General features: G+C 42.5%; 1 protein-coding gene across 1 annotated transcript in view; it reads left to right on the top strand.

Moving 5' to 3' along the window:
* Nucleotides 1–11,853, top strand: part of LOC141069433 (uncharacterized) — a 29,526-nt gene extending 17,673 nt beyond the window's left edge. Inside the window, exons 3-4 of the mRNA XM_073558960.1 lie at nucleotides 11,379–11,781; nucleotides 11,832–11,853. Of these exons, the coding sequence (XP_073415061.1) occupies nucleotides 11,379–11,781; nucleotides 11,832–11,853 (425 nt within the window). The remainder of the gene's footprint in view (nucleotides 1–11,378; nucleotides 11,782–11,831) is intronic.
* The last annotated feature ends 4,347 nt before the right edge of the window (nucleotides 11,854–16,200 follow it).

The raw sequence follows: 16,200 nt of genomic DNA, 5'->3' as shown, positions 1-16,200 counted from the left end.
CCGGCCTCCAAATCTTACCCAGAGTGGCCCTGCCCACCAAATCTTACCCAGAGTGGCCCCACCCACCAAATCTTACCCAGAGTGGCCTGCCCACCAAATCGGTCCCAGAGAGGCCCTGCCCACCAAACCGGACCCTGAGGGGCCCCGCCCACCAAATCGGACCCTGTGGGGCCCCACCCACTAAATCAGACCCAGAGTGGTCCCGCCAACCAAATCGGACCCAGAGTGGCCCCGCCCACCAAATCGGACCCTGAGAGGCCCCGCCCACCAAATTGGACCCAGAGTGGTCCCGCCAACCAAATCGGACCCAGAGTGGGCCTCCCACCAAATTGGACCCAGAGGGTCTCCGCCCACAAAATCAGACCCTAAGGGGCCCAACCCACAAAATCTGACCCTGAGGGGCCCCAACCACAAAATCGGACCCTGATTGGTCCCAACCACAAAATCGGACCCTGAGGGGCCCAACCCACATAATCGGACCCTGAGGGGCCACTGCCAGAAAATCGGACCCTGAGGGGATCCGGCCACAAAATCAGACCCTGAGGGGCCCCGGCCACAAAATCGGACCCTGAGGGGCCCCACTCACAAAATCGGAACCTGAGGGGCCCCACCCACAAAATCGGACCCTGAGGGGCCACACCCACAAAATCGGAGCCTGAGAGATCCCCGCCAACAATTCAAGCCCTGAGGCGCCCAGGCCAAGGAATCAGATCCTGAGGGGCCCCACCCACCAAATCAGACCCTGAGGCCAACGTGGCCTCTGAGAGGCACTCACAGTTAAAACGGATCCTGAGTTGAAAGTCTTGCAGGGGCAGCAGGCAAGTCTCTCTTAAAGGGGCAGCCCGGGCACCATTTCAAACCACTATCTGTACTTCCTTCAGGAAATACACATCTAGTTTTTAAATTGATATACCTACACTGGATAATGCACTATTTCTCTTCAATAGTATCCCTAATAGACCCATCATAGTGACTTCAAATGTGAGGTGGTCCCTAAAAAATTAGTTTTGTAAATTTTGTTATATAAATGAAAAATTGTTGGTCAAATTTTAACCCTTTTAACTTTCTAAAAAAAAATTTGGCTCCAAAATTGTACTAATGTAAAGTAGACATGTGGTAAATGTTATTTATTAACTATTTTGTGTGACATATCTTTGTGCTTTAAGGGCATGAAAATTCAAAATTTAAAAATTGCAAAATTTTCAAAATTTTGGCAAATTTCCATTTTTTTTTTTACAAATAAACACAAGTTATGTTGAAGAAAATTTTATCACTATTAATAAGTATGATATGTCACAAAAAATACTCTCAGAATCACTGGGATCCCTTGAGTGTTACAGAGTTATTACCTCATAAAATGACAGTGGTCAGAATTGTAAAAATTGGCCTGTAGTAAACGTGCAAATCACCTTCAGGGTAAAGGGGTTAATGAATAGTAATTTCCACAATTTGATAAGTTTTTTAAAAAAAAAGTTCCTGTGCTGAGATAATCTTTTAAATGTGCCTACCCCTGCTATGTACTATGTAATGGCTGTGTCTGACCATAAAGGGACATGGTCTGATCATACCACCATGGTCTGATCATACCACCATGGTCTGATCTGCTCCTCGCCAGGGCATGAAGCGAAGCGGATACAGACAGGACAGGACTGAATTACAAATTATCATTATTTAAAAAAAGGAAGGGAAATGTTTTACCTCCTAAAAGGAATCAGCTGTTACCCCGTACCCTGTAACATCTGTATACTCTTTTACTTCTTCCCCCTGCCCAGGACATGTGGCATGATTAGACCTAGTTCCAGCATGGTCAGAAATTGCCATTATTCGGGAATAAGAAAGAAGAAAGACGACACAATAAGGCGCAACCACCTGATTAACAAAGTGAAAAAAAGGCTTTATTGTAGCAATAGTGCACACACTAATTAAAACCATTTAAAAATTTTTTAAAACCATTGTGCAGGCTGTGTGACATAGATAGCAACAATATGTTGACAAACAATATAATCTGCTTTATTTCAATAGCAAGTGATGTTATGGTCTTGATACAATTAACGTCCTACCAAGTATGCAGAAAATCAATATGATAGTAAATACGTAATTCTTAAATAGAAAAACATACATTTGTCAACATATGGCACAATAAATAATAGCCCATAATAAGAAATATCACCCCTGGCAATGCAAAGACATGTGAGCACCTAATACTGTGTCAAATACTGTGGTTCCATGCATATTATATAAATGCAGAAATGGCCATACTCACCAATGATTAATGTTATATTGCACTGTCCGTCCCTACGCGTGTGGCTACACCTTGTAGGTTCATCAGGGGAAGATGATTTACATTGCCACAGTCTAAAGCTTAAATAGAAGTAAGTGCACTTACTAGTTGTTACCTCGATCGTCAACTATTCTCATAAGACACCTTAATACCGCCATAGCATGCGGTTCAACCTGCGTGTCAGGCACCACATGGGGGAACTTGTTAATGATCTCAAGGCAGCTGGGACCACAGTCACCAAGAAAACCATTGGTAACACATTATGCTGTAACGGTTTAAAATCCTGCAGTGCCTGCAAGGTCCCCCTGCTCAAGAAGGCACATGTGCAGGCCCGTCTGAAGTTTTACAATGAACACCTGGGTGATTCTGTGAGTGATTGGGAGAATGTGCTGTGGTCAGATGAGACAAAAATTGAGGTATTTTGCATTAACTCAACTCGCCATGTTGGGAGGAAGAGAAACGCTGCCTATGACCCAAAGAACACCGTCCCCACTGTCAAGCATGGAGGTGGAAACATTTTTTTTGGGGGGGTGTTTCTCTGCTAAGAACACAGGCCTACTTCACCGCATCAATGGCAGAATGGATGGAGCCATGTACTATAAAACCCTGAGGGACAACCTCCTTTCCTCCACCAGGACATTAAAAATGGGTCGTGACTGGGTCTTCCAGCAAGACAATGACCCAAAACATACTGCAAAAGCAGCAAGGGAGTAGCTCAGAAGGAAGCACATTAAGGTCATGGAGTGGCCTAGCCAGGCTCCAGACCATAATTCCATAGAAAACTTATGGAGGGAGTTGAAGCTCCGAGTTGCCAAGCGACAGCCTCAAAATCTTAATGATTTAGAGATGATCTGCAAAGAGGAGTGGACCGAAATTCTTCCTGACATGTGCGCAAACCTCATCATCAACTACAAAAAACATCTGACTGCTGTGCTCTGTGCCAGTAAGGGTTTTGCCAATAGTCTTGTTTGTCAGAGGGATCAAATACTTATTTCTCACTGCGAAATGAAAATAAATTTACAGAATTTATACAATGTCATTTACTGGATTTTATTTTATCTTTCAATGTTAAAATGAACCTACCCTTCCCCCACTGTTGGTATAACCACATGTAGAATTCACGTTACAGGTAGCAAATACCAGGATCTGCATTTGTTTTATTGGAAACACTGGAAATTGCAGGAAATAAAGCTTTTAACTAACTAAATAATGTATTGCCTTTTATTCTTCTGGCTAATTTATGCAATTATTCAAATGAAACTGTATCAGTTTGCAGGTAAACATGCTAAGCTTTTATGAATATTGCATGCCAGTCTAAATAATGAACACTTCTTTGAGCAGCTGGTTAGAGGCTTGAAAATACTTTCCCATTCTACAAGGATTTCTGCAAAGTATAAGACCAGTAAGTGATTTTGTACAGGAGCTTAGAGCATGATTGCACCTTTAGCAATATTTTCAGCATCTGTCACCATTTTTCTACTGGGCAACAGTCGCAGCTAAAAGCTCTGTCCGAGGTGCTGAAGCATGCTATTAACCCCAGGCTGTTTGCATAGTTAATCAATAATGCACACCTCACAGTGATTGGCAAGGCTGTACCACATCAGAGAGCACATTACCTCTCAAATACTAACCAGCCATTAGCCTAGAAAAGTTGTTTTTACCCAAAATTGCTACTTGCAATACTAGTTTTTATCATAATTTTAAACAAAAAAATGAATAAAAATGCAAAAAGTAAATATTACAGATTAAAATTAAGTCCATAAAATGTCTGCATCTAGAAAAGGCTAAAGTTCAAGCTAATGCTCTTCAATTTGATGGAACTAAAAAAATAATTTTTTATTGTATTTTTCTCTGACTGGCACACAAATTACACATTTACACAATTTCAGCCAAATAGCATGCATTGTTTGCCTAAAAGAAAATATGACTTACTATTTATTCCAGTTTTAATGTTAAGTTAACCCCTACAATCCACAGTATTTTCCTTTTTTTTGTTTCTGCTTTTTTCCATCAATCTAGAAGTATGAGGTATAGGTATGTCATAGGTCACCTCCAACTCTTTGATGTGGGCTCCAGTGCTGAGTTCTCATGCTTTCGGGCATATGACAGCTGATCACCTGGTCCTAGATCCCCAAAAAAGTTCAACTCATCCTACAAAAACCAAGCCTCACATGGATATATTGACAGAAAAAAAAAAAAATATATGGCTTTGGGAAGAAGGGGAGCAGAAAACAAAAACGCAAAAATGGAAGATCTCAAGGTGGTGAAGAGATTAAAGTGTTGCCGTCCTTAAGGCTGTGTACCCACATAAGCGTTTTTTTGCGTTTTTAAGCGTTTTTACTGGCAAAAACGCTATAAAACCGCTTACAAGAAGCATCCCATTCTTTTTAATGAATTCCGCACTTTTTGCGCACATTGATGCGTTTTTTTCCACGAAATAAACGCATCACCGTAAAAAACGCAGCATGCTCATTAATCTTGTGGAAAAATCCACATTTCTAACTATAGTCTATGAGCAGGAGGCTGCTCCTGTAAAAAACGCATAAAAAAGTGCAAAAATCACGCAAAAAAACACACGTTTTTCCTGAGGAGTCTGTTTTTTTCTGCATACGTGGGTACATAGCCTTTAACTGTTTTTTCTTTCTTTCTATAAATCAATTGTACGTGTGGATATTAGAAACCTGATAATACATATTACCAGAAAAATCTGCTTCTTTATCCTCCTGGACTGATATTTCATTCTCAATAATCTTATCTCATGGGTTAAATGTGTCTTCAGTAAATATTTTTACACAAATTGTTAAGGAGAAGAGAGAGGCGCTTTAGGCAGATACATGCATGCTGATGCAACTTCTCCTACTTACAGATTAAGCAGGTTTGGTCTAAGGCCTGTTTCACACTTCAGTTTTTTTGTGTCAGTTAAAATCCGCCAAAATGGTGGAAAGCGGATCTGTTGGTAGCAGAAGTGAACGGATGTCACCGGACCGTTTTTTTTGGACGGATCCGATGAATGAAGAATTTTAAAGGAACCACTGCCCGAGAAGGGGGGAGAGAGAGAGAGAGAGAGAGAGAGGGAGGGGGAGAGAGAGAGAGAATTTTTTCTGTCTGCCAGAAATGATTTCAGGGTTAAATTTCCGGCTGACTTCATTCCTCCGGGCATGCGCACCATAAAAATGCGGATCCTGCAGCAAAAAAAACATCGCATGGTCCGTCCAGGCATCACGGCGGATGGAAAAAAATTGACGGATCCGCAAAAAAATGGATCCAACGGATGGCTATCCGTCAAGATCCGCCGGTAATGCAAATCAATGGGGAAAAAAACGGATCCGCCAGAAAAAATGGCGGATCCGTTTTTTTGCAAAAACGGTGGATTTTGATTGATGGTCAAAAACGGAAGTGTGAAACAGGCCTAACAGATAAATTGCTATTTAGGAATATATGGAGGAAAAGGAGAGCAAAGGCACTAAATTCCCTTCACTGGGGCTAGGTGTTGAACAAGAACTCCAGCATTTTTTTTTTTTGATGTTCAGTGTCTCACCCAACATTATTGAAATGGAACTTGTGTAGTTTCTTCAGTTCACATTTTCTTTGGGCTACTTACATCCTTACTGTGATCAGGTGAGTCCATCATGGGACGTCATCCTTCACCATCTCTCAGCCCCATAAGTCACTATTAGGCCGGGGTCAGACTGCGAGAAACTCGGATGAGTCTCGCACGTATATACCCGGCACTGCCGTTGGCATTCCGGATCGGAACGTTCAGCTGCATGTATTTCTATACAGTTGAACGCTCGGATACGAGTGCCGGCAGCAGTTCCGGGTATTTACGTGCGAGACTCGTCCGAGTTTTTCGCAAGTCTGACCCTGGCCTAACAAAGAAGAGTTCAGAATCTTTCAATAGTATTGACTTCAGGTTGACGTCATAGCAATAGTATAATTTACTCAATCCTTGTTAGCAGCTGAATGCCATCTTCTCTCTGCATGAGATTGCAGAAAAGAGTATTTCTACGGAGTTGAAGAGGTTATAGAAAAGATTCAAGAAGTTAAATTATGAGAAATGGGAAGCCACCAAAAAAAACATTAAATTGCTACAGAGATTGTGATAATAATAATGCAATAATAATAATATTAATAATGGCCCTGCTTCTGAGCACTTAGCCGATGTTTTCATTGAAACTGCAGGTGTATATTTAAAGGGAATCTGTCAGCTAGTGTTTGCTATTTAATCTGAGAGCAGCTGTGACAGGTGTACCAGGACACAGAGGTGCTAAAAGATTGCAGGGTCTGATATTCCATACTCCTGCAATGATTAAAAGCACTTCAGCATTATATTAAACAGTGGAGGTTTCTGCTAGCAGGACAGGGGATAAACTGTTCAGCTGAGAGGTGCTAGAGCTTTCCAGCATTGATGGTATAAGTTGTTCAGTGTTGGCCTTTCCCCTCTCCTATAGAGACTTGCCTCTGAATATCAGGGATGCCAGTGTTAGTTTCTTGCTGACTGGCTCTGGAGCTGGAGTAGTTGGTTCTATGACAAGCCAATTGGAGTGTTTACCTAATCATTTCCTCATCCTCTCCTATTTGATGTTTCCCTCCTTCACTCTCTAGTGTTCCACTCTGTTGTTCGTGAGTGCATATTAGTTTAAGTGATATTTTCCTTTATCCCTGTACGTATTCCCTTGTTAGTCTGTTTTGTGTACATTCATACACTACTACTATTACCCACTTCCCTGAGGGGGGGCACGTGGCCTGGTATCTTCACCATTAGAAGTTATCCAGGGAGCAAAGATAGCTAGGGGTGCCCATAGCCATATGGACAGGTAAGGAGCCCTTGGCCCCAGGATATCTGACAAATAGTCATGATGGCAGCATAATATAGGAGCAAGGAGCCTGATTCCAGGGATGTTTAACTTATTAGGCTGTATGTAGTAGTTTCAATACAATCAGTGTTTTATCAGCAGGTGATTATCACTGCCTAACTAGCTATCACATGCTGAGCAGTCAGGCTAATTTGTGTAACCCCGCCCACACCACTGATTGGCAGATTGATGACAATATACACTGTTCACAGGAAGCTGCCAATCAGTGGTGTGGGCAAAGTTATACACAGCTCAGCATTCTGAGCACTGCTACATCCACAACAGATAAAACATGGATTCTATGGAAACTGCACCAAGCAGTTCAGTAAATAATACATCGCTGGAATGATGCTTTCTTGGCTTATATTATACTGCTCTCAGATCACATTACAAAAAACAGCTGACAGATTCCCTTTAATGTTGCCTTAGGTCTCTACTTACTAGATAAAAAATAAAATAGTGTCCTTTTGTTTTTTGCATAAAGTCTACTTAACTATATAGGAATGTGCAGTCATCACTTATTATATACCAAGAGCCAAAGCAAAAAAAAAGTTACATTTCACAGTGGTAGAAAGATAAAACAAAAGTTAAACCTAAAAAGCCAATTTATCTCTATTATTATATGAAGAAGATTTGCATGAAAAAAATCCTGAGCTTCAAGTAATTTAAAAATGAATTAGGAATTTAATCTACATAAAATATTAGACCTCCTCAATACATTCTATACCCAGCCATAGCTGTTATATATCTATTTTCTGTGATAAAAGCAGAGATAAGTTTAAACAATGAATCACAGTGACCAATATACCTTGCATGAGACAAATAGTTTCTTTGTTACCGAGTATGTGAAGTTTTCCAGAAAATAGTGCACCAAGAAAAAAGAGTTGCCTATCTGAAACATGATTTGTATATCATATAGGTATCCTTACTCCAACCTAGGACTAATGACATTATACATTTTTGTAAAAACCCAAACATAATCAGCCGCTTAATAAATAATTGCCTCTCCAGCAGAAGATATTTCGGTGCAATGGACAATTATTCATAAAGTTAAAGCGTCTCAAGTTTTCCACGGACTCCTTAGGCCTGTTTCACACTTCAGTTTTTTGTGAGTTAAAATCCGCCAAAAAGACGGAAAGCGGATCTGTTCCTAACTCATGTGAATGGATGCAACCGGATCCGTTTTTTTGACGGATCCGCCGAATGAAGAATTTTAAAGGAACCGCTGCCGAGAGAGAGTTTTTTCTGCTCGCCAGAAATGATTTCAGGGTTATATTTCCTCCTGACTTCATTCCTCCGGGCATGCGCTGTATAAAAATGCGGATCCTGCAGTACAAAAAACGTTACATGGTCCGTCCAGGCATCTCGGCGTATGCAAAAAAATTGACGGATCCACAAAAAACGGATCCAACGGATGGACATCCGTCAAGATCCGCCGGTAATGCAAGTCAATGGGGAAAAAACGGATCCGCCAAAAAAAAGGCGGATCCGTTTTTTTGCAAAAACGGCAGATTTTGACTGATGGTCAAAAGCTGAAGTGTGAAACAGGCCTTAACTTACATTGCTGACTGAGATTCAAGTATTGGGTCAAACTTGGGCATGCTGCAATTTCATCCCTGGACTGGTTCAGTCCGAGGAAAAAAATCGGACATGTGCCCTAAACCCCATAGCATAACACTGGTCTAAATGCAATCTGATGTTTTCTCAGATTGCACTAGGAACAGAATACGGTCTTCTGCACATGTCTAAAATAGCAGAATTTTCGATTATTCTGGATGTTTTGACTGTATTTTCTATATGAGTTGTCCACCTTTGGCTGCACTGAAGATAATGGTCCATTGTATTTCTGCACCAGCTGGGAAACATAGGGTAGTTAAAAGCATCAGGTTGTCTGACGGGATAATCAGATGCTTCTTCAGAGTTTCTTCCTTTATCTTGGGTAAAATAAGTGAAGAGAACTAATCCTTGAGCTCTTTATATCCTATTTCTTGTAGCATATGATGTATAGATGTTGAAGGCGCAGGATCACTCCTTTGTGCTGAAGACTTAGGTAGTGGGACTTCAGCTGCATGCTCTAGAGATGCGTCTTGTGCTCCTGTTCCCGCTGAGTATCAAATGGATGAACAAGCGGGGAGTTCCTGGCAGAAGCAGGTTTAGAGCTTATCAGCGCATCAGCATGCTCCATATAAACAGTCAGGGGCACAAGAGAGAAGCGTTAACAAAGCTGCCATGTTGTAAATGACATTTTCAAAGTGTTAGCAATTTTATGTATCTAAATATAATTTAATACATTAGTGGAAAAAGATATAACCATTATTATCCATTGTGTGTCGAAATGGGATTCACCTCTTCATAAGCAATGCTTTCCAATATTCCAATGCTGCATCGCTTTTTTACAAGTCAAACCGTTTAAACCAAATTCCAATTTGCTGCAGATTTTCCAGCTTTGAATTGAAAATTAGCAGTAAATTACTGTTCGATTCATATGTCTTGAGTATTTAAAACAACATTCACATGGAGGGAAAAAAATACTTACAGAATAATGGGAAAATTTGTCTTTACTGAACACAGAATTTTACCCATGTTTTCAGAGTGAAATATCAGTCCAGGAGGGGAAAGAAGCAGATTTCTCTGATAAGATATATTTCAAAGTTGTCTATTTTTAGTTTTTCAGTTTTTACTCATCTGCCAAAAATTGCATATTAGTTTGATTATTTCTAATCCTTTATTTCAAACTCTTTAACCTCTTACTGACTTCCGCCAAATGTGTATGGTCAGTAGCATATCTATGGAGCAGGTTCATAGGGTGAGCTCGATCCATAACTGGTAGATTATGACTTTGACACATAGCCGGGACTTGACTTTAACAGCTGCGGGTTGAGCTGAGCTCCACCTGTGGCTGTTAACCGATTAAATGAAACAAAAGAGCAAAGAACCATGCATAGAACCTTGGGAACACCCACAATTCATAAAAGGCAAAAAGTTTTAATTTTATTGAACAATGACAACACATGCTGGATGCGTGGATTCCGGGTAATTTTATGTCCTCCTCCTTTGCACAACGGCACGCAATACCCCTTGTGATGCTCACTAAGCCCATCACCATCCAAGTGGTTCTGCGTTATCCTCACAAATTATCCATCAGACCATCCTGCTTACCCTTGAGTGTTCTCCAAAACACCAGGAGATAATCTCTTTGCTGGTCATTCCTGAGGGTATTGATGATGTATTGCTGGGTATACCCTGGTTGCACCAACATTCTCCTCATATTGATTGGGCTTCTGGGAGTATACGGAGATAGGGTAGGTCATGCGAGGGACAGTGTCTCAAGGCCCAAGCTCTGGTTGGGTCATCCAAGGTTCCAGCAGATCTAACCTCGCTACCCAAACACTACTGGCAGTATGCAGATGTGTTCTCCAAGAAGGCCACGGAGACTCTTACTCCCTATCGTCCTTACAATTGCCCGATATACCTCATTCTGGGAGCAGAGCCCCTAATGGGCGTATTTATCCTTTGTCTATTCCGGAGACTGAGGCAATGTCAGAATATATAAAGGAAAATCTGGCGAGGGGATTTATTAGGAAGACTGTGTCTCCAGCTAGGGCTGGGTTCTTCTTCATTCAAAAGAAGAATGGGGAACTTCATCCAAGAATAGATTATAGGGGTCTTAATGCCATCACAGTAAAAAATAAATATCCTTTGCCACTTATCTCTGAGCTATTTGTCAGGCTCCAGGGTGCTAGGATATTTACTAAATTAGATCTGTATGGCGCTTATAATCTAATACATATCTGAGAGGGTGACGAATGGAAGAATGCATTTAATACCAGGGTTTGGTAATGCCATTTGGCCTCTGTAATGCCCCAGCAGTTTTCCAGGATTTCATCAATGACATCTTTCGGGAGATGTTGTCCACCTCTGTAGTCGTCTACTTGGATGACATTTGTTTTTTTCTTTCGATCTGAATACTCATCGTAGAGATGTTGCCAGAGTTTTTGAACTCTTGCGTGCCAACTCTCTCTATGCCAAACATGAGGAGCATGTCTTTGATTAGGAGTCCCTACCATTCCTTGGGTGTATCATCTCTGCCAAAGGTTTGGCTACGGATCATGTCAAAGTGGAATCAGTGTTGAACTGGCAGGAGCCACATTCCCTTAAAGCGGTGTAGCACTTTATGGGGTTTATTAACTACTACTGCCAGTTCATTCCCCATTTCTCTACTCTGGTGGCTCCATTGGTAGCTCTCACCAAGAAGAGTGCTAATCCTAAGCTATGGTCTAAGGAGGTGTCTGAGGCCTTTATCTCCTTAAAGTCCCACTTCACAAGGGCTCCCGTGTTACATCGGCCAGATGTGGATATGCCTTTCATCCTGGAAGCGGATGCCTCTTCTGTCGGTGCAGGACCTGTGTTATACCAGAAGGATGTGCACTGTCGGATACGGCCCTGCCTCTTCTCCTCTAAGTCCTTCTCACCGGCAGAGAGGAATTATTCTATCGGAGACAAGGAGTTGCTGACCATGAAGTTGGCTTTCTCCAAATGGAGATCACTCCTGGAGAAGGCTTGGCATCCCTTCCAGGTGTTCATGGACCTTAAGAATCTGCTGTACTTGCAGACAGCCCATCGGCTAAATTCCTGTCAGGCCAGGTTGTGTTTATTCTTCTCCCGATTTAATTTTTCTATTCATTTCCTCTCAGGGAAGAAGAATTTACGGGCTGACGCCTTATCCCGTTCTGTAGTCTCTTCCGAGGAGGGGGGTGAGCTACGGCTAATTGTCCCTTTGGAGAGTCTGTGGACAGTGGCTCCAGTTTCGCTAGAGCAGGTGCCTTCGGGAAAAACTCTTGCACCACCAAACCTGAGGTTGGAGGTCCTCTCTTGGGCATACATGTCCAAGTTGTTTGGGAACTTCGGGACCTAAAGGACTACAGAACTTCTGGTGAGGTCTTATTGGTGGCTGTGGATGTCACGTGACATTAGGAACTGCGATCAAATGTGTGTCTCCTGTGCCAAGAATTCACCCTCCCGACTGAGACCCGTGGGTTTGCTTCATCCCTTGCCAGTGGCAGATAGGCCCTGGGATATACACTCACTGGCCACTTTATTAGGTACACCATGCTAGTAACGGGTTGGACCCCCTTTTGCCTTCAGAACTGCCTCAATTCTTCGTGGCAGAGATTCAACAAGGTGCTGGAAGCATTCCTCAGAGATTTTGGACCATATTGACATGATGGCATCACACAGTTGGCGCAGATTTGTCGGCTGCACATCCCTGATGCGAATCTCCCGTTCCACCACATCCCAAAGATGCTCTATTGGATTGAGATCTGGTGACTGAGGAGGCCATTTGAGTACAGTGAACTCATTGTCATGTTCAAGAAACCAATCTGAGATGATTCGAGCTTTATGACATGGCGCATTATCCTGCTGAAAGTAGCCATCAGATGTTGGGTACATTGTGGTCATAAAGGGATGGACATGGTCAGCAACAATACTCAGGTAGGCTGTGGCGTTGCAACGATGCTCAATTGGTACCAAGGGGCCCAAAGAGTGCCAAGAAAAAATTCCCCACACCATGACACCACCACCACCAGCCTGAACCGTTGATACAAGGCTGGATGGATCCATGCTTTCATGTTGTTTACGCCAAATTCTGACCCTACCATCCGAATGTCGCAGCAGAAATCGAGACTCATCAGACCAGGCAACGTTTTTCCAATCTTCTACTGTCCAATTTCGATGAGCTTGTGCAAATTGTAGCCTCAGTTTCCTGTTCTTAGCTGAGAGGAGTGGTACCCAGTGTGGTCTTCTGCTGCTGTAGCCCATCTGCCTCAAAGTTCGACGCACTGTGCGTTCAGAGATGCTCTTCTGCCTACCTTGGTTGTAACGGGTGGCAATTTGAGTCACTGTTGCCTTTCTATCAGCTCGAACCAGTCTGCCCATTCTCCTCTGACCTCTGGCATCAACAAGGCATTTCCGGCCACAGAACTGCCGCTCACTGGATTTTTTTTCTTTTTCGGACCATTCTCTGTAAACCCTAGAGATGGTTGTGCGTGAAAATCCCAGTAGATCAGCAGTTTCTGAAATACTCAGACGAGCCCTTCTGGCACCAACAATCATGCCACGTTCAAAGGCACTCAAATCACCTTTCTTCCCCATACTGATGCTCGGTTTGAACTGCAGGAGATTGTCTTGACCATGTCTACATGCCTAAATGCACTGAGTTGCCGCCATGTGATTGGCTGATTAGAAATTAAGTCTTAACACACAGTTGGACAGGTGTACCTAATAAAGTGGCCAGTGAGTGTAGTTGGGATGTACTTCATTGTGGGCTTGCCCAAATCCCGTAACAATACAGTCATTTGGGTAGTCACTGACCATTTCTCAAAGATGGAACATCTAGTCCCTCTTCTACTGTCGGCACAAACTTTGGCTGTGCTTTTTGTGAAGCACATCTTTCGTCTTCATGGGATGCCTGACAAAATAGTCAGTGACCAGGGTCCTCAGTTTGCTTCTTGGTTTTGGAGAGAGCTCTGTCGGTTGCTCAGTATTGATCTTAATCTCTCCTCGGCATATCATCCCGACATGAAAGGGTTGATTGAGAGGGCCAATCAGACTCTGGTCATATACTTGCGACACTTTGTTTCTGCTAGGCATGACAACTGGGCATCGTTACTGCCATGGGTAAAGTTTGCTCTTAATAACGCCATCTCCAATTTTACAGGGGAGACGCCATTTCTCCTCAACTATGGTCAGCATCCGCGTGTCCCTGTGCCCATGCCCATCTCTTCTATGACTATAGGGAGGTCGACTGGCTGTGGAGGCTCGTGACATCTGGGACTGCACACAGGATGCTATTAAGGCATATAAGGAGAGAATGAGAGTCTCCGTCAACGCGCATCATCGCCTCGCTCCTGTCTTCGCATCGGGGGATTTAGTGTTGCTTTCTTTCCCTAATATCAAGTTGCATGTAGAGTCCACTAAATTTGCTCCTCGCTTTTTGGATCCTTTCAACGTCTTTGAGCAGGTGAACCCTCTAGTTTATTGCCTGAGTCTTCCACCGTGCCTAAATATTACCGACACCTTCCATGTCTCCCTCTTGAAAGCCGTTCACATGTCTCGGCTTTCTGAGTCTTCTGTTGGGGGTTTAGATACATCTGCGGATTTTGAGGTGAACGTGATTGACGGTTCCAAGGTGATGCGTGGCAAAAAATTTTTTTGGGGTCGGCTGGAAGGGTCATGGAGGATAGCACCTGGAAGCCGGTTGAGCACATTCGAGCGCAGCGAGACTCGCTAGTAGGGGGTTAATGTTAGGCTCCAGGGTTCTCCTGTTTCACAGGAAGGATCCCAAGCTCTGTCTCCCTCTGTGGTCTCCCATCCAGCTTCGGCCGCAATGGGTGCTGCTCAGCAGGGACGTCGGTCCCAGCATCTTGCTCAGACTCATGCTGTTCGCTTGGTTACTTCTGGCTCTCCAGCCAAAGATATAGTAGCTAGCAATGGTCAGTGGGGAACAGACGGTTCTGAGCCTAAATCCATAAATCACTCTACTGAGCATGCTCGTGAGGCGACCTCTCATTGGTGGTCGGCCATCAGCTGCTCGGGTGACGTGTCATTTCCAAATTGGCTTACGAGCAAGGTCCTGTCAGACTGGACTTGAACAGAATCGTATAAAAAGTCCTCTGGAGCGTGTGTTGTCGCACTAAGATAACATGTGTTTGGTGTCCTAGCTGCGGGTTCTCCATCACCGGACGGTGGACCCCAGGTTGCGATCTCACCTTATCTTAATTTATATTTGGTGCGATCCGCAAACCCTAACAGACTGTTATCAAAAACCTGTAATATTTAAACATTGGTAAGTTCAACAGAATCAACTATTTCTTAAATTAAATGGATAAAATGGAAACCCCCTATAGGACAACAGTGAAACTGCCTACTTGTACTCCATGCTTGCCTTCCCTTGTAAACTATTATGAAAAGATGTATGAATTAGAGAAATTCATAACTATATGGTGAGCTTACAAATCCAATCATCTAAATGGATTTGTAGGAGAATCCTAATTTACCCTGTGGGGAAAAAAAAGGATATTTAAAGAGCATTTTCAAGCACGGTATATAGCAGGAATTCTGAACACTTACCAGAGCCAATCTTTTCACACATTCACTAGAAGTTCTTTCAAACATTTCTCAGTTATCTGGAAATGGAATGCCCTTAAAAGACTGACTACATGCTGAGTTTATGCCTGCAATTTCAAACCACTGGACACAAGAGAAACAATTATAAATAATAGGTTCTTGCTAAAAAAGTTTTAAAAAAGACAAGATGTCTTTATGTAAAGCATTGGATTATGCTCTTGGACAGATAAAGAAACAATCTTGAACAAAATACCATTTTTACCCTTTTCCAGAAGATAGACGCCAGTAAACATAAGGTTTTTATCAAACTTTAAATCAAAGTCCGATAGCACCCATTCATTCCTGGGTTGTTTTCAAATGTGGCTTTCAATTTCTTTTATTTTTATTTATTATAGCACCAATGTATTATACATTAAAGTGAAAATATAATCAAAAAATTAATATAGATTAAAAAAATATATATTCCATTGTCATTGTGGCAAATAGGCTTATAGCTCCATGCCATAATAGAAGTTTTAGGCTACGTTCACACGTAGCGGAACTCTCGTGGAAATTACCGCGAGAATTCCGAAATCCATTCCGCTGGAAAATCGCATTTTAAATTCCTGCGATTTTCCCACGGAAAAACTAGCATTTTGCAAGCGTTATTAGCTTGCAGAATTGCTAGCATTTTCCAAGCAATCTGTAGCATCACTTGGAGAACTGATTGACAGGTTGGTCACACTCGTCAAACATAGTGTTTGACGAGTGTGACCAACTTTTTACTATTGAAGCTGCCTATGCGGCATCAATAGTAAAAGATAGGATGTAAAGAATAATTCAAAAAAAAATATATTTTTATTCTTACCTTCCGGCATCCCGCGCAGCCTTCCCGCCTCTCTCCACGCTCCCGGTCCCAGTAATCCTTTGCGAGAATTACCGCGATAACGTCCATTC

This window comes from Dendrobates tinctorius, unplaced genomic scaffold (assembly GCF_039654945.1).
Source record: "Dendrobates tinctorius isolate UK_male_01 unplaced genomic scaffold, ASM3965494v1 ptg000263l, whole genome shotgun sequence".
Lineage (NCBI taxonomy): Eukaryota > Metazoa > Chordata > Amphibia > Anura > Dendrobatidae > Dendrobates > Dendrobates tinctorius.
Note: the sequence above shows the minus strand (reverse complement) of the source record. Positions and strands in the feature narration are given on the sequence as shown.